We start from the raw sequence: 22551 nt of genomic DNA on the forward strand, positions 1-22551 counted from the left end.
AAAAAAAAAAAAAACAAAAAGAAGAAAAAAAGATATTTGTTATTTTTAATGTCTGTCTCCAGTGTCTGGATGAGGCACAATTGAGAGTAGAAGCCGATGACTGTGTACGGGTCGTGACCATATACGGATGATTGGAATCTTTTTGTTTTGTTTTTTCTTTGGATAGACACATCAAACGACAGGTGGACTGTTTTGAAATTTGAATTTCATCTACGCATGGAAGGAGAGAAAAAGAAAAAAAAATGTTGGGGAATAGAAACGAGTTGACACGGTGACGGATGCCCTCCATTCCTTTCGTCTCTTATAAACAAATGAGTCAACAATGTCTCCCCACCCCCCATTTTTTTTTCTTCTTGGTATTTAAATCGTCACATAGTTTCCCATTTTGTTTTTGTTTTTTACGTTGTTATTCGATCCTCGTCATCATTACATCAGAGCTCTTGTTATTTTTTAAAAACAACAGTTTGCTTCTTTTAATTACGTAATATTCGCTTGGCTTTGAATCTAATGCATTTCTAATTGAAACAAGAAAATCCTTAATTAAAAGATGAAAGAATTTAAAAAGACGGACCGGATGGCCGGAACTGTGATAAGGTACCAAAGACTTGTCTCTCTCTCTCTCTCTCTTCGTGTATGTGAGAGATATTTCCTGTTTGAATTAGACATTTCCGTTCTACATTTGAGAAAGAAAAAAACGAAAATTGCCCCCCATTTGCATAAAAAAAAACAGTGTCGAGAGACAAGAGGAATAACATTACCAAATAAAAAAAAAGGTAAAGAAACAAAAACAATAATAAGGTGGATGCGACGTAGACAAAGCGCCATCTGTCAAGACGACCCTGTCCGTCTCTCTTTGGGAAAAAAACAAGCGAGTCAAAGTTGTTACGTTTCTTCGATAAGACTACCACGACTACTGCCATTGTCTCTGTTTTCTCTCGCTTGGCCGTAGCACTCTGTTTGCGTCTCGTGTTACGTAGCCCCTTCTCTGCAGTCCATCTGGGCTCTGATGATGATATTAAAAGCGCAGGTAGTTGTAAACCAGAAGAAAGACGGGCTACCTTTTTTTCTTATTTGTTCGAAGCGAAATAGAGTCTTCTCATTTTTAGAAATACACACTCTCCTATCGTCCTGACGAAATCCTAATACGGAGAAAAGACCAACAGAGAAAGAATAGAAGGGAAAATCAAAACCGTCTACGCGAGGGCCGGTGGTAGACGGTGCCGGCTGGGCGGCCGCGCGCGCGAGACCCCGACGTAGAAAAATGAGCGGGACGTGATACGAATATCGAAACAAAAAAAAAAGGACAGCGATAGAAAATGACACTGAAGGGAAAAAGAACAAAAAAACAAGAGCTACGAATGGAGACATGTCCGGAGCTCGGTAGCACGTCAGCCCCCCTCAAAAGGTATGTCTCTTTACTTTGCCCAATTAAGTGGACATTTTCTATTCGTCTACATGGACGCCAATCAAACATAGAAAAAAAAAGAAACTGGCGGCTCTTAACGTTTAAAACCCAAATCTCTCTGCATGATCGACGCATATTCAAATTGCCTTGTGTGTGTGTGTGTGTGTGTGCATTATTTTTTTTTTAGAGACATCGATGCAAGGACTGGTCGTGTTAGACGCTGACTCACTCGTGTGTTTCCTTACCACTTGTTTTTTTTTTTTCAAGTCCCAAAAAAAAAAAAATAAAAATTCAAAAGTCTTTTTTTGGTGAGGGCCTATCGGCCGTGATGAGACGCTTGCCAAGTCTGGCTGTCATTATACACAACAAGCAAAAGATGGAGGGAGCTCTATAGTGTTTCCAAGCGAGAAAAGAGAGCTCTCTCTCTCTCTCTCTGGCAGGTGAATAGTTTACATTCCCGCTAGTCACGGCCAACTGCTCGCGCGCGCCCCTCTCTTCAGCAATAAGAATAAGAGAAAAAAAGAGAGCCAGAAGCGCAGATGAGTCAGCCGCTGGGCGGCTGGTTCTCTCGCAATGGAATTTTGTGTCCATGTGTTTCTTCTTTTTCTTAATTGTGTTTCCCTTTTGGTGGCGTATTATCCACCTGTATGCAAGCGGTGCTATGTCCATCAACTAGAGAGACACACACAGAGAAAGAGAGAAAGAGAGAAGACCAAGCCAAAAAGGGATAAATTTGAACTGGCAATCTGGTTGAAACGATCTCGATTCATCTCGTTTTCATAGCGTCCGTCTTCTTCTTTGCCTCGATCCTCGTCTATTAACTAAACAAGAATGATTACCTCGTAAACGTTAGGAAAGACGAAAGAAAAAAATCTCCCGAAATTAAAAGAAACTTTCAAAATGAACGAAAAAAGAAACGAAATTAAGTGTCTGCTCTGATGGAAACATATTTCTTTTGGTTTCGTCCAACGAGAAACCCGTCAGGCCTACGGGCTGCTGTCCATCAATCGGCTGTTGGCTTCTCTTTTTTAGATTTTTTATTTCACGACTTTTGAGGGAAAAAAGAAAACTTCTTTTTCTTGCCCATCTGTCACACCTGTTTTAGTGTGTAGGGTTGGGAAAAAAGGGGGTCGAGGAATGGGGTGTGTAGTTGTTTCGAGAACTTCCAAGAGAAAACACCACGGGGGTAGGCCACGGATGCAAATGGCTGGATGCACATTTGAAAAGAAAAAACTAAAAAAACCACTACACGAGCCATTGATTTCACTCTTTCTCAACAAATGAAAAAGAAGAAGAAGCTTCTTCGAATATTATCGAGAAAAACAAAACAAAACATGCGTACGTGTTTGTCTCACCTGTGCGTCAATGCGACTTCAGAAAGAAATTCGAATTTCGTCTGGTACGTAATCCAACAGTTTTTTTTTGGCTCTGCAAATGAATTAATCCTTTTCGTTTGTTTTTCCTAGTTCGAATTGAATCCAATCACTTGTCCCACTGACACTGAGGCCTAATTTCTACATACAAAATTGATACGTAGGTGCAAACGACACACATGCGAGACACATGCGAGACGAAGACGCACACACACACACTGACGATGAACGTCGTTGCCAGAGAAAGAAAAAAAAAAAACGCTACGTACGTTGTCGACACAGCGACAACAAACTCGAGACTGAAACGAAAAAGCCAGCGAGATACCTGTAAAGTGTAATACCAGAGAGAGGGAGGTTAACAGTACTCCCCTCCTCTTTCTTCTTTTGCTTTTCATTTTGCCTGGCAAGTTTGAAGTTTTACCTGTAGCTAAGAGCCCCCTCTCTTCCCACGTGTTTTCTTCCCTACCTGTGTAGTGAGCTTTGAGGCCCCGAGGGCAATCTTTTCGTCTGCCTCTCTTCCATCGTTTTCTTTTGCTATTCTCTTCCTTTATTTTTCTACTTCTTTGGTTGTTGTTTTTTTTGTTTTTTGTTTTTTTGTTTTTTAATATTTTTATTCTTTAAAGACTAATATTCGATCTACATGATCCACGTGTAACTTAACCATCTCATTTGGATATTTGTTATTTATTTGAGAAGGAAGTGTGTGGCATCCATATTGGCAACCTCTTCATTTGGAAACCATTTTGTTTTTTTGTTTTTTTGCTCATTACAGCAGACGAAAGGGTGAGAAAAAAAAAAAAGCTGAGAAAATGGACGTCTGTCGTTCGTCATCAACTGTTGAAGATGATTCTTTCTTTGGTTTCGTGCATGTCTGTTAGATCAAAAAGAGATGTTTAAACACCCTAGATTTCAAACATTGGAGGACTTGGAAACACTTTGGGCTGGAAAGAAAGAAACGAAAGAAACGAGAAAAATGGTGGCAAAAGTCACAAGTCATTGCTAATTTCAGCGTCTGACTGCATGCATCGGAAGAAAGAACAGCAGCTTTAACCACCCCAACTAAAAGAAAAAACAAAAAAAAAGGGCAATGCGAAGGTGAGAAAGGTATATACTGATAAAAATAAAAAGAATAAATTTTAACTCGAAAAAAAAAAAATGGCTCCGGGCTACGGCGCGAACCACCGACAGGTAAACCTCTCTCCCTTGGCGTCCTTTCTCCCCTTCCATCTTTTGTGTGTGTGTGTGTGTGTGTGTGTGTGTTAATTCCCCCCTCCACTTCTTTAGGCCTCTTCCATCTTCGTTTAACCGTGAGGTTGAGTGTGTATGCGGCGCCATTTTGAAAATAAGAAAGAAAAAAGAGATTCATGTTCCTATGGAACGAGCTCGCGCGCGCCCGGCTTTGACCTGACTGATTTTTTTTCCGTTTGAAATTTATTTGATCTTTCTTTGAGAAAAAATAGGTGGGGGATGGTTCGTTTTAAGAAGAGAGATCAAATGAGATTTCGATGATTATAACGCAGACATCGATCGTCGCCAACCCTTTTAGCAACAGACACAAACATTGCAGTCAACACGACACGAGAAAAGTGCAACGCAGATAAGATTGCTATCCAAAATGGAATAGGCCTCACATCTTAAATAGGTAAGAAAAAAAACCAGCAAAACAAGGAAATGCTTTCCTCCATTTTGTTTGTTTTTTTACTGCCACGCTAAGATTTTTAATTCATCAATTTGCTTTTAGTTTTGCATCTTTCAAAAAGGAAAATGTCCATCTTTTGATTTGATGGAGTGAGCGAGGTGAGTTTCAAGCTCATCAAAAGGAATTGATTAGTCGAAGAATAAAATTTGTTATTTTTTCCTATTGACTGGAACATTTTTCTCATTTTCTTTTTTGATTGCCAATGGCTTTTCTTTTCTAGGGGGAGCGTGGCGATGGGTACGAAAAGTGGGCGGGACCTACACATTTTTCTTCTTCCTTTCTTGTCCCTTTAGAACATAGCCGACTGGACCTTGTGTTCCACTTGTTCCAGCAAAACAAAAAGTCAGTTGAGAGAAGGGTGAAGTTCTTTTTTCTCCTCTTACCTGTTGCTTTTTATTTTCTTTTGAAGGTGGGGTTTTCTTTGTTAGCAAAAGAAGAGGGTGGTGTGTGTGTGCCGTTATGGCGCAGCATCCCTCCACCAAACTACCAGTTAACCACTTGAAAATAAAAATTAAGTAAAGAAGAACCCCTCAATCTGAATGGATGGAATGGAAATATTCTTCTTCTTCTTCAGAGGTCCAGCCCTTCCAGGGAGATCGACTTACCTTGACCTTTTGTGTTGGAAGTCGCCAGAGTCAAACAAAAGAAGCAAAAAAGAAAAAAAGGCCCGCCATTTTCTCGGCTTACCTGTCAAAAAAAGAAAGAGAAAAAAAAACAAAAAACGATAAGTCAACAGTTTGAAACACTGGAACAAGCAAGAAAATAAATCACTTGTGATTAAAAGAATATTGAAATTTGTCCACAAACAACAACATCAAACACTTGGACAAAAAACTGCTGTTCAATCAGGTTCCCCCGCAATTGATTACGTTTTGAAGGTGAAAAGTGTGTTCCACATGCACATCGTCGTGATTACACCGCACTTCTTTTAAAACGCGTGCGTAAGTATGTTTTTGTTTGTTTTTTTCGTTTAGTTTGATTGTGTGTGTGTACGTACATCTTACACATCTATACACTATACATATCGCCATGTTATTCACGTTTTAGGATAGTCTCACCTGTGGCTTTTATTTTTGACTTCTTTGCTTATGCTAATAGGAATGACGCCATATCCCACCCCCACGTTCGATGTCGCCAACGGGTTTACGCATCCATCAAAGCAGCAGAAGAATTCGATCCACCTGGCAGCCATGGCGCAGGTAGGAAAGTTCCTTCCATCTTTTTTAATTTTTGAATTTTTCTTTTTTCTTTTTTTATAGAACGGAAAGCCCCAAATGATAAACGAAAATGCGCCACGTTCATTTCTTGTGATATCGTAAATATACAAAAGGTAAGAGCGACTTTCTTTTTATTTTAACGATAATGTCGGTCACATCCCGCGCCTTTAGGAGTAAACCGAAAAAGAAAAAAACGAAGGCGATAATGACGCGTCGTTGGCATTTTTTTTTTTTAAGACTTTATTATTATTATTATTATTATTTAAAAAAAAAAATAGAACCAACTGGGTTGCTGCTGTTTTCCATCCGGTAATTGCTGGGGCCACACTCTTTGAATGTTTGACCTTTTTTCCTCATTTTCGCTTTGCTTTATTTATTTCCCCTCCCGAATTTATTTCTTTTCTTCTCATAAAAAAAAAAAAAGAAATTTCATTCGATTTTTTTTTTATATTTTCATTTCATTTTGTGTGTGTGTGTCTTTTGTTTATTTCGACGTGAAAGAGAGAGAGAGAGAGAGAGTATAACATTCTAGCGGGATTGCGGTTAACAAAGGTTTGAACGCACGGGGCTCATAGACGACGGGGATATGACAGCCGAGCCAGCTAAACGTAACGCAATACCGAGAGTCATCTTCTCTCGTGTCCCGTAATCGAATCCCTTGATGTAATTCGGCTCTCGTCGACCATTTCTTTTTTTTTTTTATTTTCACTATCAAAATATGCGCGTTTGTGTACAGGTAGACGTGCTGCGTGCAACGCAATCTCCGCCTTTTTTTTTTGTTTATTCTTTGCGCGCTTCTCTTTTGTTTTGTTTTTTTTGTTTCGTTATTGCTCTCGGTTGGGTTCGTGTCGTTCTGGGAAACTGACGCAGCTTAAATGATGTCATAGTCGAGAAATAAGACGCGCAAAAAAAAAAGGACTAAACAAAAGAGGGGGGGAAATGAATAAATAAATAAAGGTCTAGTATACCATTTGCTGGCGCCGTTGCATCTCGAGTGGCAGTCGACGCGTCAAATTCAAAAAAAGAAAATGGAGAGGGGAGAAGAAAAAAATTAAATAAATAAAACTTTTGGAAAAAGCCGAGTCACCAGACCAAAATGAAAAAAAAACTAACCGACCAACTTTTGAGTCACATGTCCTTTTATTTGATTTTATTTCTATAATATTTGGCCGCAACGCTCTGATGCTGGAATCGAATCCATCAATATTGATTGGTTACCCGGCCCTACCTGACTGGACAGGAATCGTGAATTGAAAGAAAAAAAAGAAAATGCAGATCAACTTGTCTTTTCTTTTGATTTATTAATAAGGCAGACCTAACTAGAATTTTTCATCGCATTTGAATGCGGTGAAGAGAGAGAGTGAGAGAGAATAGAAGAGGGACATTAAATCCAGTTGTCTGGTCGTTCGATCTTTATACTACGCCATGACACAAACAATTCGAATTTTATACATTTATATATATACATATCAAACAGAGAAGGCGACACACGGAACGTTTTCAAAGCCAAGCAGCCCCAAACTGGACGAGAAAAATGTAAATCAGCGCAATTGGGCATGGCCATTAATCCCGAGGAGTTGAGTGCACCATGTACGGAGCGGCCAAAAAAAAAATTTCACCTTGCATTTGCATGGACTCACACGACGACGTTGATGACCCAATCTCGTTGAGAAAAGAAAAGAAAAATTTTTTTTTTTTTTAATCTTGTGCTGCGGTGTTTGCCTTTTTGTTTCATTTGCATTTTCGTTCCAGCAGCAAGAACACAAAAAAAACAAGACGTGCTCGGAATGCATTTGTGCTTCTTCTTTCAAATGAAGTTGCGTCCCTGTTTCGGTGGGGGCCTTGATGAAACAAAAAAAAAAACGAGCGGTGCCTGGGCGCTGGTTGGGCTCGCGCCCGCCGACAGCCCAGTGACATCTCCCCAACTCTTGAAAAATGTCTTTCAATGCAAGAGTGGAGGCTTCCAGCAACCGTTTCAGGATGGATCGCTTCATCAACAGACTTTCTTTTTCGATTCTTTTCTTTCGATCATTCTCCGAGACCTGCTCCTTGTTGACCGTTTGTTTCTTCAAATGCGCGCAACAGGTTTGTTTTGTTTTTTTGTGTGTTTTTTTTTTATTCCACCCATTTTTAGTTGGACGTTATATTCCATCATCCGTCTTGATTCTTATAATTTTTTCACCTCCTCCCCTTTTTCTCCGAGAAATGGTCATTTCTCAAATGTGATGTCCCTTCCACGATCTCGTTGACAAGTTCATCAAAAGATAAAAAAAAAAAAAGGGAATGTGGCTTTCCCTCCTCTCTTTTTTGTTGTTGTTTGATTCAAATTCTTGTTATTGGTCCTTGTCTAACCTTTTTTTGTTTTGTTTCTTTTTCAATATGCCAATGAGAATTGAAAGAAACAAATAATCCAAAAACCAAAATACAAATAAAAATGAATAAATAAAGCTGGATTTACTTCGATTTCGCATGTGATAAGCTAATCGTATTACGGCATCGAATACGCACCGTCAACGCCAGCCGGCTGTTCGAGCCCAGCAGATGGCGTGAACTTTTTTTTTTCTCATTTCTTCTCGTATCTTGTATTTGTTTTATTTGTTCACCCAAAATGACTTCTCTATTCCATTTTGGTTTTTGTTTTGACGCCGTACCACCAGTTTCCAAGTCGAAAGTAATGAGAGTCTACGTTCATAGCAGCCCAACAAGAAACATGTTCGATATATATCATTAAAAAAAAAAAAACGATGTGGTCGTTAAAAAAAAAAGAAAAACAAAAACCACTTGTAGACAATGGGTCTCTGAAGGCAAATGAAGAAACAAGTCGATGGCTCCTGGACGCCAGAAGGCGCAGAAGCTGAAAAAAAAAGAAAAGTTCTTTTCTCCCTTTCTTGTCTGACCATTGCCAACCAGATGGCTTCTGGTCGTCTCACGTATATGTGTATACATAAAGAAATAAAAAAGAAAAAAAAAGAAAAAACGAACAAGAAAGAGTTGGGGCCACTTGGCAACGCGATGTGATGAAGAAATTGATGGACTTGAAAAAATAAAATAAATTTAAAATAAAAATAAAACATTTCCCGGTTAGTTGCGTGGCAATCATTGGCCAGTTCGTTACTTTTACATTGTTCGAACGATGTTGATTTCAGAAGAAATTCACAAAGCCCCCCCCCTGCTATTGATTTCCTATTGCTTTTGAAAAAAAAATAAAATTGATTGACAGTCTCATAGGCGTGTCCATTGAAAAAGAAAAAAACATTCATCGACAAAGTCACAATAGGAGGGGGTCAGGTCCAGTTGGTTGGCCGTGGGAGAAAAAGACCCCGAAAGGTGAAAATAAAAGAGCCACTCTCTCTTTTTTTTTTTCAAAGGCCCACGACTTGCAAAGTCTCGCTCTCTCAAGCCCTTCATGTCCATCGTCCACGAGAGGCTTCAATCAAACACGTAAAGAACAAGAAAGAGAAAAAAAAAGAGCCGAGAGAGTTGAAAACAAGAACCAAGTAACTCGAAACCGCATTCCATTCTGGCCAGTTATTAACTACGAAACAAAAAACTGTATATAGTATATATAGGTGGAGAGATAGACATATTATATATACATGTACCAGCATGTAATGTAACGAATGCAACGTGACTCACGTCATGTAGGAAAAAAACGAAAAACAAAAATGGATTGAAACGAATTCAAGTGCAAAAAACAAAATCAAATTAATAAGAAAATTAATTTGAAAAAAAAAAAAATTTGAATAATAATTTCGAGTTGCAATTGCACTTTCTTTTCGCCATCAAGTGTTGGTGCGTGTGTTTCTTCAAACCGAAAGAATGGGGATAGACATTTTGCTACAGGTGGGGTGTAGTATATAAACCACTGCAGGACAACGATTTAAAAAAAAAAGAGCCAAAGGGCGAAATCGATAATCGAATAGATAAGTTTTGGATCGAAGAATTCAAATGGACTTTCTTCGATGTCCGCCAATGAGCTGGCCAACGAATCAAGATAAGGGCGTTAAAAAACACTCGATTTTCGAACGCCAATGTCAAACGTGTAACCGCTGGATATAGAAATGCGCAAGCCAATAGCTGAAAAAAGAAAAACAAAACAAAACAAGGTAAATACAAATAAATTAAGTCAAGAGGAACAGACGATCCGTTCAGGTGAATATGTTAAAAAAAAACAACAAAAATAACTAAGCGGCCAACTCAAATGGATAGTCTATTACATCAGCCGCTTTAGGGGTCCGTTGTAGGTCGAAAGCGACACCCGAATCCGTGTCAACAATTTCCTATTCATGGAATAATCAAATGCACAGCACAAGAGAGAAACCCCGACGACTTTCTTTCTCTCTCTTTCAATGCGCCAACGTTGCCGCGATAGACTCTGAAAGTAGACGAAGAAAACGGACGTGGTGGCCCTACAGCAAGAAGAAGATTGAGCCCATCAGTCCTCATTTTATATTCAACATTCTTATACAATTTCTGTGTGCTTTTCTTATTTATTTTTTTTTCTTATTTCACCATCAACGTTGAGGTTAGAGTTGGGTGTCGTTTGTGTGTGGGGGATAAGTCCGGTAGAAAATGAGCTCCGCTTTCCAGCGCAAGATGATGACGGGCCAACTTTGGCTTGATGGATATTCCTCACATTGTGCGTCGGCATTTTTATTTTTATTTTAATTTTCTTTTTTGTTAGTTATTTTTTTTTTCTTTCTCTCGTTTTTATTCGGCAGGCCGCGTGCACACCCTTTCCATTTTGGTTCAAAAACTTTGGTTGCTATCCTCTTTGAAAATCAAAACAAAACGCTACAAAAGAAATGCCATTTAGAGGCAGGTCTTTTTCTGTTTTTTTTATATGATCATTTCTTCAGTGTGTGTGTGTGTGTGTGTGTGTGTGTGTGTGTGAATTGATGTCGGAGGGAATGATTCAACACGCTGAAAACATTCACCTGGAAATATAAGAAGAAGAAAGAATCAAGTTGGTTACAACTATCGGCGAACGCGGATGGAACCCCTCAACCATCCAGACGCCATTTTTCTTTTTAAGTAGTTGGTGTGTCTGTTACGTTCGCATAAGAAAAATTTGGAATTATTAAAAAAAAAAAAAAAAGGCTTTTCGTTGAGGTTGATGTGACATTCCAAACGAGTCATTCAGTCGGAGCTGATGATATAAAAACAGAGAGACTCATCACTTTTGCACACACAACTGTTGGCTTTGTGTCGCTTTTTGGTGCCGTCAGATGGCAAAAATCAGCGCACAACGGGCCGTCCGTCTTTTTATTTTCTTTCACGTCCGACATAGTAAGCCAAGAGAGAGTGAGTGTTGGACTCCATTAATGTAACAAAAGAAAAATTGGGATGGATGTTTTGAAAAATAGATATAAAATGAGCTGTGACCGCAACTCACCGAGATGGACACCATCGAGAAGTGCGTCAAAAGCAGAGACAGGAATTATTTATTTTTATTTTATTTTATTTCATTTTTTTTTTTGACTTGTAAATGTCGCGAGAGAAAAGAAGCTGACGCATAAGTTATTACGTAATGGACCAACTGAAAATTTCTCTTCTCTTTTGTAAATCTATCCGCGTATTAACACGCGTAATATGTTTTGAAAAAAAAAAATACGTACATATTTCATTATTATTGCCAGCTCAGCAGGTGACAGGGGGGAGGCCTCTGGGCATTAATTTCTTTGCCGAAAGATGTTGTGTCAGGGCGAGGAAAACGAGCCCAGCTTTTAGGCGGTTGCAACTCTAGGTTCGAGGTAACTAGATAATAATTTGAGGGGGGGGATGATTCATATGCACGAAGAGAGGGAAATTTCGAACAAACAAAAACAGGTGGCGCTCGGATTGGCTGCATCGCGTACACCACTACCCCCATTATTATTCAACTGACCCAAAATCAAAAATGGGTCTACAGGTCTACCTTATTTCTAGCGGATTGAAAGAAGAGGCAGAAAAGACTAATCATAGCCCTTGTGAAGCTTCTTTGTTGTTGGGCTTGCATGTTTCTAGCGCATTGTTCTGATTGTCATTGTTTGGGACTATTTTTTGAAGGTTAAAACGACATCTATCGGCATATATTGACAGTAGAATTTCCGCCATCTAGCGTTAAAAGGGATAAATCTTAAGAAAAATTTCAAATTCGACCGCTAGATGTCTAGTCGCTTTTTTTATCCCCCTCGTGAAAGAATATCGAAATTCAAGAGAGAAGACGAGAATGGTGGAAGTTTTTACAAGACAATTTTGGGATTAACGGACACACCCTAGACGGATTAGTTTCCCCATTGTTTCGTTTGTTTTGTTTGTTTCATTCTTCCATTTTCAAAAGGAAAAAAGAAACAACAACAAAAACAATAACAACAGAAAAGGATAGAAAAAGAACCGCTAACAGCGGCCAAAAGTTCTCCGGTTTCTCGAGAAAGTTTTCGATCTGTTCCGTTTTCTTTTCTATTTTTTTCTTTCCATATCTCGACTACATCTAAACTACATCTAAAATACATACAAATAATCTCTTTGGCAAACAAACAATAGGGCTCCTCCATATCTCGCTCTCCTTCACTTCGTTCTCGTTTCACCCGTTCATCAGCCTGGCCTGCATCGACCTCAATTATTTGTCACTTCTTTCTTTCTTTCTTTCCACGTATCCCTTGAAATGTCTGTCTTCTCGTACGTTATGTGTTACTATTTCCCAGCAGACGCCCAGTATCTGCGAATCAACAGACATTTCGATAGAAATGATCAACAAGAAACAAAAGAAAGAGCTCGTGCAAATCACGTAAATGGCCCTGGTCTACAAACCGCCGATCTTAATTAGCTTTTTTCATTTGATTAGAAGAAGAGAAAGAACAATCCGCTCGATTTGAACGGGTTCGAACCAAATGATTGGCGATAGTTGCGCTCTAATGGCCGCCCCGAGTTTCTCTGTTCCGTGAAAAGTAGGCAAGTGGCAATTCGTCCTACGAACACCCAGGCAACGATGCCAAACAGACTCTCAAAACCAACTGATTGGATTGACAACTGCTTTGCGGGCCGTTGCGCATGCGCTTTGATTGATCGAGTTTTTTTTTTTTTTGCTTTGCTCGTTTGCTTCTTTCAGTGCTTCCATATCTTTTGATTGGATTTGGATTGATTTGCACATATTGATCGTCGTTATTGAGTGCTGGAAATCGTTTGCTGGAGAGACGAGGCAACTCTTGACGGACAAATGACCCCGCACCATTTTTGGCATTGGCTTTAAATTAGGAAGTCCCTTCTCTTTTTAAAGACGCCAATACAAATCAAGAACACGAAGAAAATAAATTGAAAATGGGGGGGAACTGAAAATGTGTTTTATGTTTGTGCGTTCTGGCGTGATCAACGCGGTCGCCCTGAGGGACTCACCCGCTTCGGTTCAATTGTGCACACGCAACCCCAGGCCGGACTCTCCCGGATCCACAACGGCCAACATTTTTTCTATGAGACTCAATTTTATTTTTAATTTAATTTATTTTTTTTTTCTTCTTCTTTTGAAACAGGGGGAGGGGGAAGACAGGGCCCTTCTTTTCATGTTTGAACGGAGTGTGTGTGTGTGAAACTCGAAGTTTTTTTTTTTTCGTTTTGCTCCGGCAGGTTTCCGTTGACAAGCGATCCGATTTCTTGTGACTCTCGGCCTATCCCTTTTACCATCAACTGCCACTTGAGACTCGTCCAATATTTAATTTTTTCAAAAATTTTTTTACTGCGACATCTGCCCCCCTCTTTAACCCCCCCAAAAAAATATGAGCTTCAAATTCATTAAATTGGGGAAAGGAATACACGGCTATATTTGGAAGGCCCCCCCTCTTCTCATGTCTTCTCTGCGTTGAGTCTCGCCTCCTCCCTTCTCGATGTCACACAGGTCCAGAAAAGACCCATTGACATATATTTTCCCACGGACAAGAGCATTGAAGAAAAGAACCTTTGACCCCCCCATCCTTGCGAAGATCCTCTCCGTGCGCACATGTTAGCCATATCCTTTAATTTGACTGGCTGAGTTCATTAAGAGCCGCATGTTAATGAAGCTTCCGCTTGCCATTTGATTTACTGGCGCTCTTACAAGTGGCTTAATATCAACGTCGACATGTTCCTTGATGTGTTTTTTTAAAAGCTTTAGTTGAAATCTGTTTCATAAATTTTCATTTTCTGTCCTTTTTTGGGGGGAATTTCTATACGTTAGTTGTACCACACGACTGTGCGTCTGTCTTGTGTTAAGACTCGCTAACGAGATGCCCGTTTAATGAGTCAGGGGATTAGGAAGGGGTATGCGTCGTCGACGTCGTTTGTTTTCATTTATATTTCGGCCTGCTGCTCATCGTGCGATCAACGTTCCAGCCTCCTCTCATTTGCATAGGGGATAAGAGGAGACGAGCTCTAAATCAAGGAGTGCTGCATCCTCCTGTCGAATTCGATGCAGACATACCCAGCAACCCTTCACCATCCGTTTTATTTGATCACTTCTCCTTGACAAGACGGCGAACTAAAAGGGCGTTTCCCCTCGTACCTATCCCACTATTTTTGTTGTTCCCTGCTGTATCAAGTCAACAAGGCAGGACATGTGTTACAAGAGAAAACTCAGTCGTGATCTATGACGGTTGCATTTCTTTTTCTTTTTCCCTTTTATTATTCAACTAAAGTGAATTTGAATATTATTATTTTTTTAAATCATTTTAATTGCCTTAAGAAATAAACCGTTTTTTTTTTATATTTTATTCTCCCTCTTTTAACTGCAACCGTCGTTGGCATAATAAGAACAATAGAAAAGCCTCTTAAAAAGTTCTATTCTATTCTATTCTTTGGAGAGAGAGAGAGAGGGGGGGGAGAATGGAGAACAAAAGAAGTTTAAAAAAAAAGAAGATGATTTTTCCCACACACAGCACAGAAACACGCGGAAAAACAGTTCTGACAAGCCATTTCGACGTTGGTTAGGTTTTAGGGCCGATCCTGTAAGGAGAGTCGAAATTCGAGATCGGACTATATGGCGGTTGGAGAACACGACCCTCGTAGGGTGTTGTTCCAGTTTGGAAATTGAAAGAAAAATACAAAAATTATTCATGTACGGTGCCGATTGTGTGGTAAGGCGGAGGACGTATTGAATGACAACGACCGCCATCTTTGATTTCCCTAGCACAGCATTTTCAAATGCTCATTTTTCCGTCCTCTTAGCCGAACGTGTTCCACACAGTCGATATATGATTTTCATATGATTTCAATTTCAAAAAAAAATCTTATAGCGGATTTTCTTAACTCCTATAACTTTAAATCAAATAAAAGAACACAACCCTATAGCCATTTTTACTGCACGCCCCCCCCCCCTTTTTTTCTCTCTCTCTCTCTACTTCTGGCAGCCGCAACGAACGACGACGAACGACTGTACACACACACACACACGAGAGTTCTATATACAAGAAGAAAAGAAAAAAAAAAACCGTGACTGCTGACTTCCTGCCATTAACGCAATGACCTCAACAACCCGGTCTCCTTTACGTCGGGCCTCTTATTTTTTTTCTTTACGAAATGCTTCGCCCACCTATTTTCTTGGCTCTTTGTTGTTGTTATTATGATGATTATTATTTATTTATATATATTTTTTTTTCACTAAAAAAAACAACAAGAGAACCAAGGGCTTGACTGTACGTGTGTCTTCCGCGTATCCACCACGAGCGCACGGGTTATCATTCGCTGCACCGCAATAACGAAAAGAAAAGAAAAATGGACGATTTCTTTCGCCTCCGGTTGATTGTGGCGTGTTGTGAACGTCGGGTCGCCACTATCATTACAGCGTGCACGCATTTTTTTCTTCTATCGGTTATAGATGTGGCGCACACATCCGCTCGTTTATTTCTGTGTGTATTATGTACATGAAAAGGCAGAGAAGGGAGGGTCGTGTTAAAGAGATGTCGAGTTATTGATGATCGGAAACAGCCTGCATCTATTGGTTACGCTGAGCGGATGTGCGGGGCATTCGGTGGGTGATTCGTTCGCATTTTCCTCCGTTCGCCATATATACGGTGGGAATGAAAGGATCACACACAGCAGCCTCCCGGAAGAGCGTCACTCAAGAGACAGGAAGTAATTTTTGAGAAAGCTGATCGAGATAATGCAGATCATGTTTGTGTGGCTGCCGTCTACATCAGATCGCTGGTGGAAACGGAAGAACGGATAGTTGATGCCAGTCTTCCGGCGAGAGACGGACGAGACCTCCATCTTTGCTGCCTTTCCATCTGTTTGCAAGTGCTGGCGGATGATAATTTGTTGGCAATCATAACCGGAGAGAGAGAGAGAGAGAGGAACATCGACAGAGATTTCCGGTTCCGTGACCCTATAATCCATCGTTGCCTATTTTTTTATTTATTTTGTTTTTGCCTCCGAAATTTAAAGTCAACCGTTAAAGAACCAGGGAGTGTCCTCATCAGAAATAATTTCTTTTTTTTTTAGTTTTCCTCTTCAGTTTTGTTTTCTAAATATTTTTTATTTTATTTTTCTTTATTAAATTAAATTATTTTAAATATTTCCAGGTTTAAGATACGAGATTCTATCGGAATGCGCAATGAATTGGCAACGCTGTAACAGGAACAAGCGTCGGATTCATTTTTTTTTTTCACGACGGTGCAGAAAATGAGACGCCGTGGGTGGAACAAAAAAAAATAAAAAATAAATAAGTGGGAGGGGGGAGGAGGGATATGTTGAGGGCGTACTGGAACTCTCCGACGCCCGAAGGACGTGGGAACCTTCTCACGGAATTGGAAGCCGGGCGCACTTTAACGTTCCAGCTATGTGTGTGTGTGTGTGTGTGTAGGGCGCTTCTTTCGACGGCTGTTGGAGGACGACTTGTCGTCCAAGACATGTCCTCCATTATATCTCAACCCAGAGCGAAGATGGACGAACGAGAGAAACGCTAACGGATGTCATGTCGCGCCACCATTGCGCACCGGAAGGAAAACAAAACAATTTCATCATCGATGACGGACATTTTTGATTGTGTAACCTTTGAAATACCACAATAAGGTAAAACGTACGGTATCAGGTACAACCCCCCCCCTTTTTTTTTATAGGTTACTAATTTCAGATGCGTCGTTGCCAAATAAATTTTTTTTTCGCTCGCAAAAATCAAAACAATTCAATTTTTCCATGGGGTTTTGTCCGTAGCCGCAGGCGATTCGCTAGCTTCCCGCCGTAAAAATAGCGCAACAACAACAACAACAACAACAACAACAACGGGGCAAGGTAACACAACAAAAGGCCCTGCTCGGGAAACGAGACGAGAGAATAGAAACGAACCAAGTCGACATTAACAAAAGAAAAAAAAAAAAAAAAAAAACAAGATGTCGTAAACATAACGAGTATACACAGAGCTTTATACGTACGTAACTGCTGGGTGCTCCTCTATTAAATAAAATAAAAAAATAAAAACCTTCCGTCGCGACCTCTCAACCCCAACCAGTTCATTTCGTCGTCTTATTTCTTTTTTTTTTTTCATTTCTGATTGTTTTGGGGATTATTTCGTGTGCGCTACTTCACCGACAAGCAGAGCAGCCATTGTTTCCCTACCCCCTCTTTCCACTCTTTCGAAAAAAAAAAAAAAGAGTCGGAAAGAACACGCCACTGTTGCAAGAGAATCGGCTGCCTACCACCTGTCACTTTGTTTTTTGAAGCGACCCGCCCCGCGGCTGCGACGTTGCCACTGATTCATCAAAACATGTTCATAATTTTTGTATTTAATTTTTATTTCCCCCTTTCAATTTAAGCAGAGAAAGAAAGAAAAAAACATTTTATGTTAAATTCAAAACTAAAAATTGAAACACGTGACGTCAACGTGGACGTTTCAACGCAGAGAGCCACCCACATTCTTGACTGTTCTACATTCACCTCATTCCGTTTCGATTTTCAAGGGTTCTCTTCCAGGTTATAGCGCGCATCGTCAAAGAAGCCATCCATCACGTGATCGACGTTCGGTATAGAATGCACACCCCTGACATCTGAATACACGCATTGCACCCAACACCTTTTTTTTTTTACTTTTCTTTTTAAAATTAATGGCGTATAGAAACGCAAAAGACGATTGGAGCGAGAACGCAAGTCAAGAAAGAGCGGCTGGAAGGAGGGGTTGTTCTCCGATTTTCTGGAACAGTGAAAGAAAAAAAAAAATAAGTTGGAAGCATTCCACCACCTTGTTCCGAAAGTTTTTTTTTTTTTTTTTCAACACCCCCCACCACCCACTCCCTTTCGTCTACAAAAGAAGTGCAGTCGAGCTTGTCCCAGCTTTTTATTTTGCTTATTTTCAATTCTTTCTATATGAGCCTCCCACTCATTTTCACCCTCCCCCCTCGTCTACCACCTTTCCTACTTGAAAATTCTCCTACCTTTTTCTTTTTTCTTCCTCTTCAAATGAATAGAAAAAAGAAAAAAAAAAAAACGAAGAATGAAACAGAAAATAAGAGAAGGGAGGGAGCCCTCAGGTATAAAGGTGGGAACCTTATAGGCGAAACCAAAGCCAAATAGAGAGAGAGAGCCCCGGGAGCTCGCGGTTGGAAGTCACCTTATTCCTCACCTTTTTTTTTTCTCTCTCCCTCGTCTACACACGCACGTCGCCTACACACACACACACACACACGGTATAGACACCGATTTTTCTATATGCCTTCTTCTTCTTTTCATTCATTTTCTGAATGGAATAGACTGAAGCGCAAGTCCAGCAAACGATTCATATATTTCCCTTAAAGTGGGGCTATAAAAAAAGGAAAAAGAAAGAAGAACTTCTTCTTTTTCTATACATCTTTACTGCGTATGCCACTTGACAATGAAACGTCCTCTTAGTCATTTTTTCGTGCCGCCTTTTTTTTTTTAATTCGGGGGATATGGGAAGTGTCTCCGAGGGGAGAGACTCTATAACACTTTGAAAATCGTATATGAAGATCCATAAAACGACTGGAAGAATAAATGAGAAAAGATGATGAGCAAGGGGCTCCGTTTGACGTTCCAGTGCGATTGAAAGGCAGACAAGAACAAATGCTAGCAATAATAAATGTAAGAAATGGTGGGGCAGGTGTATAGGCAAACGGCCCTCAATTGAATGGACACACGGGTGCGCATAATCAAGTCGGCTTCCCTACTGGAGCGGCTCTTTAAAAATAAAAAATAAATCAGAGTCAAAATCATTTGTTAGCCCTCAAACGTCTAATTTATTTCAAAAGATTCTATTGATTTAAAACTATGGCTGCAGTTCATTCGACTCAACAATCATAATGCGATGCAGTACTTGCGGACAACAAGAGAACCTGAAACTGTTGTGCCGCTGTCATAGGATTCAGGCATCCGAAACGGTTGATTCTCTTTTCTTTTTTTTTCAAATTTCCTGTTTTCCCCCCCTTTTTTCTATCCCCCCTTCCAAGAATAAGTTTCACCTGCAATTGTTCTTCCAACGATGCAGCGACACTCTAAGAACAACAAAAAGACGATCCGTATCGACTACAAAACTCGGCAAAGGATTTGCCTTTTCCTTTGTGAAACAAAACAAATGACGGAGCATCAAGACGAACGATCCGTTCTTATGCTACGTTTAATACTAAACAAATACGTCAATAAGTCCATACTCTTTCGACAATGACCAACCAAAACATGGCGAAATGAACTGCGATCGAACGAGCGCGGACGATCGTTGGCGTTTTGCGATCGATTTTTAAGGGGCGAAATAGGCTGTTGCGACTCACCTCTCTCTTCGATGACGGACGCAGCGTCGACGATGTTGACGGCCAGCAAAGCGAAGGTTGCCGCGATGGCGAAGCTCAGCGCACGGGACATGACGTTGCGTCTTTTATCCATGGTGGGGGGGGGGGAGCAGATGCGGATGAGGTGCGCAAAACGTATCGGAAGCGAGCGCAACGCGGACGTGGCAAGTGTGGGCGTCTGGGTCAGTGTCAAATCCGGACAGACCAATCCAGCCGACGGATCATACTTACGGCGGCGCCAATCGATTCAAAAAAAATCCGCAAATCCGCGCTGAAAATGTTTGAAATTGAGCACTTCAAAAATGAAACAAAACACGTACACTAGAAGCACACGGAACTGTATCCCCTCCCCCAAAACAAACACGGAGTACAATACACGCGGTCAATGTGACATTCGTTTGTTTTTTTTAATTATTATTTTAAACGCACAACTCACTGAAATGGCGGCACGAAAATGAACGATGCCAAATTAAAAACAAAAACAAAACAACAAATTTTTTAATATCGAAGCGCGACACACTGTAATACGTCCTGACGGGCAGGCGACTCAGTTGGAAATGAGGGCCATCGAGTTCTCCGCACTTCCCCCCCCTTCCTTCGTTTCACCTCGGGGGTTGGGAAGATTGCGAGCAGAGTCAGCAGTGGTTTCTTTATTTCTTCTTCTTCTTTTCATTCCCCTTCTCTCTCTCTCTCTCTCTTTCCTCCCCCCTCTTCTTTTGGCCAGCCAACCGCACCGCGAAGACGGCCCGAGGGAGGGTATACAAGACTTTGCTACACCACCCGAACTTCCCCTGATCTATCCTACCTGTTGAGTGTCTCTTGTGTATTATATATATAGTACAGCAGCGTATACGTACGATATACATCCACATTTTTCACAATGTAAAGCACTACAGAAAAAAAAAAAAAACAACTCTCCCCCAACCCAACCCAACCTCCCTCCCTCCATTGTGAAATCGGGTGGTAGAAGGAAGGTGGTGAGGAAGCGGAGACGGAAGCCGAAAAAAATAAGAGAAGGAGAACTAGAAAATAAAAAAAAAGACGGCAGGGAAATGGCAATACGAACACAGCGTGTCACGACAAGCGCACGACGCTGTTCTTCTGTTCAATGAACTCGGGGGGAAAAATGATCATAAAAAATAAAAAAACGGGAGAAGGAGGGAATAGAACGCGCAACTGTTGGTTGTTTTATTTTTATTTTAGCGACAGCCGAAATGGCGTGACAACACGGTCGGACGTCAGCCATTTCACGACGGGGTTCAACGATATTCTGGCCCGACATGTCTTCACTGTAGAATGTCGTTCCGTCCCCCCCGTCCCCTCCAGCCGTCTGTTATTCGAATGACATTCCACTCGTCCAGGGAAATGATTCCTCTAATTACATCGTCATCACATTTCCTTTTTTTTTCTTCTTTCTTTCTTTCTTCGTGGCTGACATTTTCATAATTCATCTGCTGTACATTGAGAAATAGAGACATTAGAAGTCCCTAAGTTATTTTTTTTTTTGCGATAATCTATAAGGTTCTATACAGTGAATTAGACTAAAGAAAAGCTTGTCACGCAATGTAAGGCCATTGGTGAGTCACGGCTGTTTTGATTTCGCCCAGGATTTTGTTTTTTGTTTGTGTGTGTTCTTTCTTTCCAGGTGTTGCTGCAGATGCGTATCGTATGGCAGCACACGCGCACCTATATACCCAGGTGTAAACCAGGGCAAAAACGCGATCGTCCAAATCTCGGCAAAGTCAATCGTGAGTCACGGCAATGTATTTGTTTTTTGTTTTTGTTTCCTTTTGTGATTTTTTTTTTTTTTTATATACCTTAGGTGCCATTAGAGTTGACTAATGACAACATCAGGGTATACATTAGTCATGACTGGCGACTGGTTTTGTGGAATTTCTCTTTGAAACTATAGTGCAGGTGGCGATAGTGAGGACGCACGAGAGTGTATAATGATTGAATGAATTAGGTGACCAAAAATAATTATTTATAATTTATCGATTGGCAAATGATTTGGATTTTTATTTTTATTTAATGCAAAATTGATCATTTAAAACAAGGATTCAATTTCGCAATTTCGAGCAAATCTTCGCATTGTGAAAATATCGGGTTACATTTTTTTTTGGGGGGACGAAATGTTCCAGTAGAAGTTTAGATTTTTAAAAGAATTTTTTTGTTTGTTTTAAAGCTTTTCTTTAGCTGGCAGTGTCACCTGTTTGAAAACGTTAACCTTCGAGTTCTTGAGCGCCAACAATTTCAGTTTTGAAAATAAAAACAAAAGCGAAATGAGTGACGCACGACTACACAAGTAGATGGAGAGATGTCTATAGTTTAAGTCTTGTTACGTATATATATATACTGTAAAAGTAGAAAAAAAACAAAAAAACAAAAAGAAAAAAAGACGGGGCAGAGAGAAGGGTCATCGGAATGCCAGCGATTATACACGAAGGTAAAATGAATTTATCTGGTTGGCGGTGCGGAAAGAGACCTTGAAATCAATCAGACAATCATTCGGCATCCCGACTCTTTCTTTCAACTTGTTGTTTGGCGTTCGCAAACTGTATACGATGTAGTATATACGTATAGGCTATACGAACAACAGCAACAACAAGCGGGAAATATTTGATCATTCCGCGTGAACTGAACCGTTTTTCATTGGCCTTGTGGAAGTTATTGGAGGACGTTAACAACAAAATTTTCATATAGCTATCCTCGTATTCTTAAACCGATTAATTGCAATTTTTATCCTTTTTTTGTTTTTGTTTTTGTTTGAAATGGATGATGTACACGAATAGTATGTAGAACACGCGTTATATGCAGAACGAGCTGTCTGAATCGGAATTGAGTTTTCCTTCGTTTGGCTGTACGCAATCGCACACTTTCTCCTACTGTTTTCCTCCATTGTTTGACTCATTTTGGTTAGCAGATGAATCCCGTTCATCGCGATGCAATTTATTGTTTGTTTTTTTGATTTTTTTAGGGAATACGGGCAATGAGACCGACATGGACAACATGCGAAACAAATGGGCGCACGCGTATGGTGTTCGAATAACTGATAACCGATGAAGCTGATCAGTGAGTTCAACCGCAAATGAATCACGCGTCAATGTGCAGACACATATAC

At 40.3% G+C, this 22551-nt stretch overlaps 1 protein-coding gene and 1 long non-coding RNA gene across 8 annotated transcripts in view; one reads left to right on the plus strand and one right to left on the minus strand.

The window, feature by feature from the left end:
• The window catches only part of LOC116929417 (epidermal growth factor receptor), a 29149-nt gene extending 9176 nt beyond the window's left edge, over positions 1–19973 (minus strand). The window contains exon 1 of one of the 3 annotated variants that reach the window (XM_045178280.1): positions 19413–19973. In XM_045178280.1, coding sequence (XP_045034215.1) covers positions 19413–19524 — 112 coding nt within the window. In that variant the 5' untranslated portion in view covers positions 19525–19973. Of the gene's footprint in view, positions 1–2747; positions 3047–19412 lie in introns of those variants that run through there. The other 2 variants (XM_045178278.1, XM_045178279.1) reach the window with 2 other exon arrangements.
• Positions 3560–8137, plus strand: LOC116929519. 5 transcript variants are annotated; one of them, XR_006650677.1, is made up of 8 exons: positions 3561–3882; positions 4239–4420; positions 4520–4575; positions 4698–4819; positions 4887–5418; positions 5576–5676; positions 5737–5807; positions 7172–8137. It is a non-coding gene; the product is annotated as an uncharacterized LOC116929519 (long non-coding RNA). The 5 variants fall into 5 exon arrangements; XR_006650676.1 differs by having other exon boundaries at positions 3561–3873; XR_006650678.1 differs by having other exon boundaries at positions 3560–4420; positions 5973–8137.
• Positions 19974–22551: the final 2578 nt, after the last annotated feature.

The sequence above is a fragment of the Daphnia magna genome, linkage group LG8 (genome assembly GCF_020631705.1).
Source record: "Daphnia magna isolate NIES linkage group LG8, ASM2063170v1.1, whole genome shotgun sequence".
Lineage (NCBI taxonomy): Eukaryota > Metazoa > Arthropoda > Branchiopoda > Diplostraca > Daphniidae > Daphnia > Daphnia magna.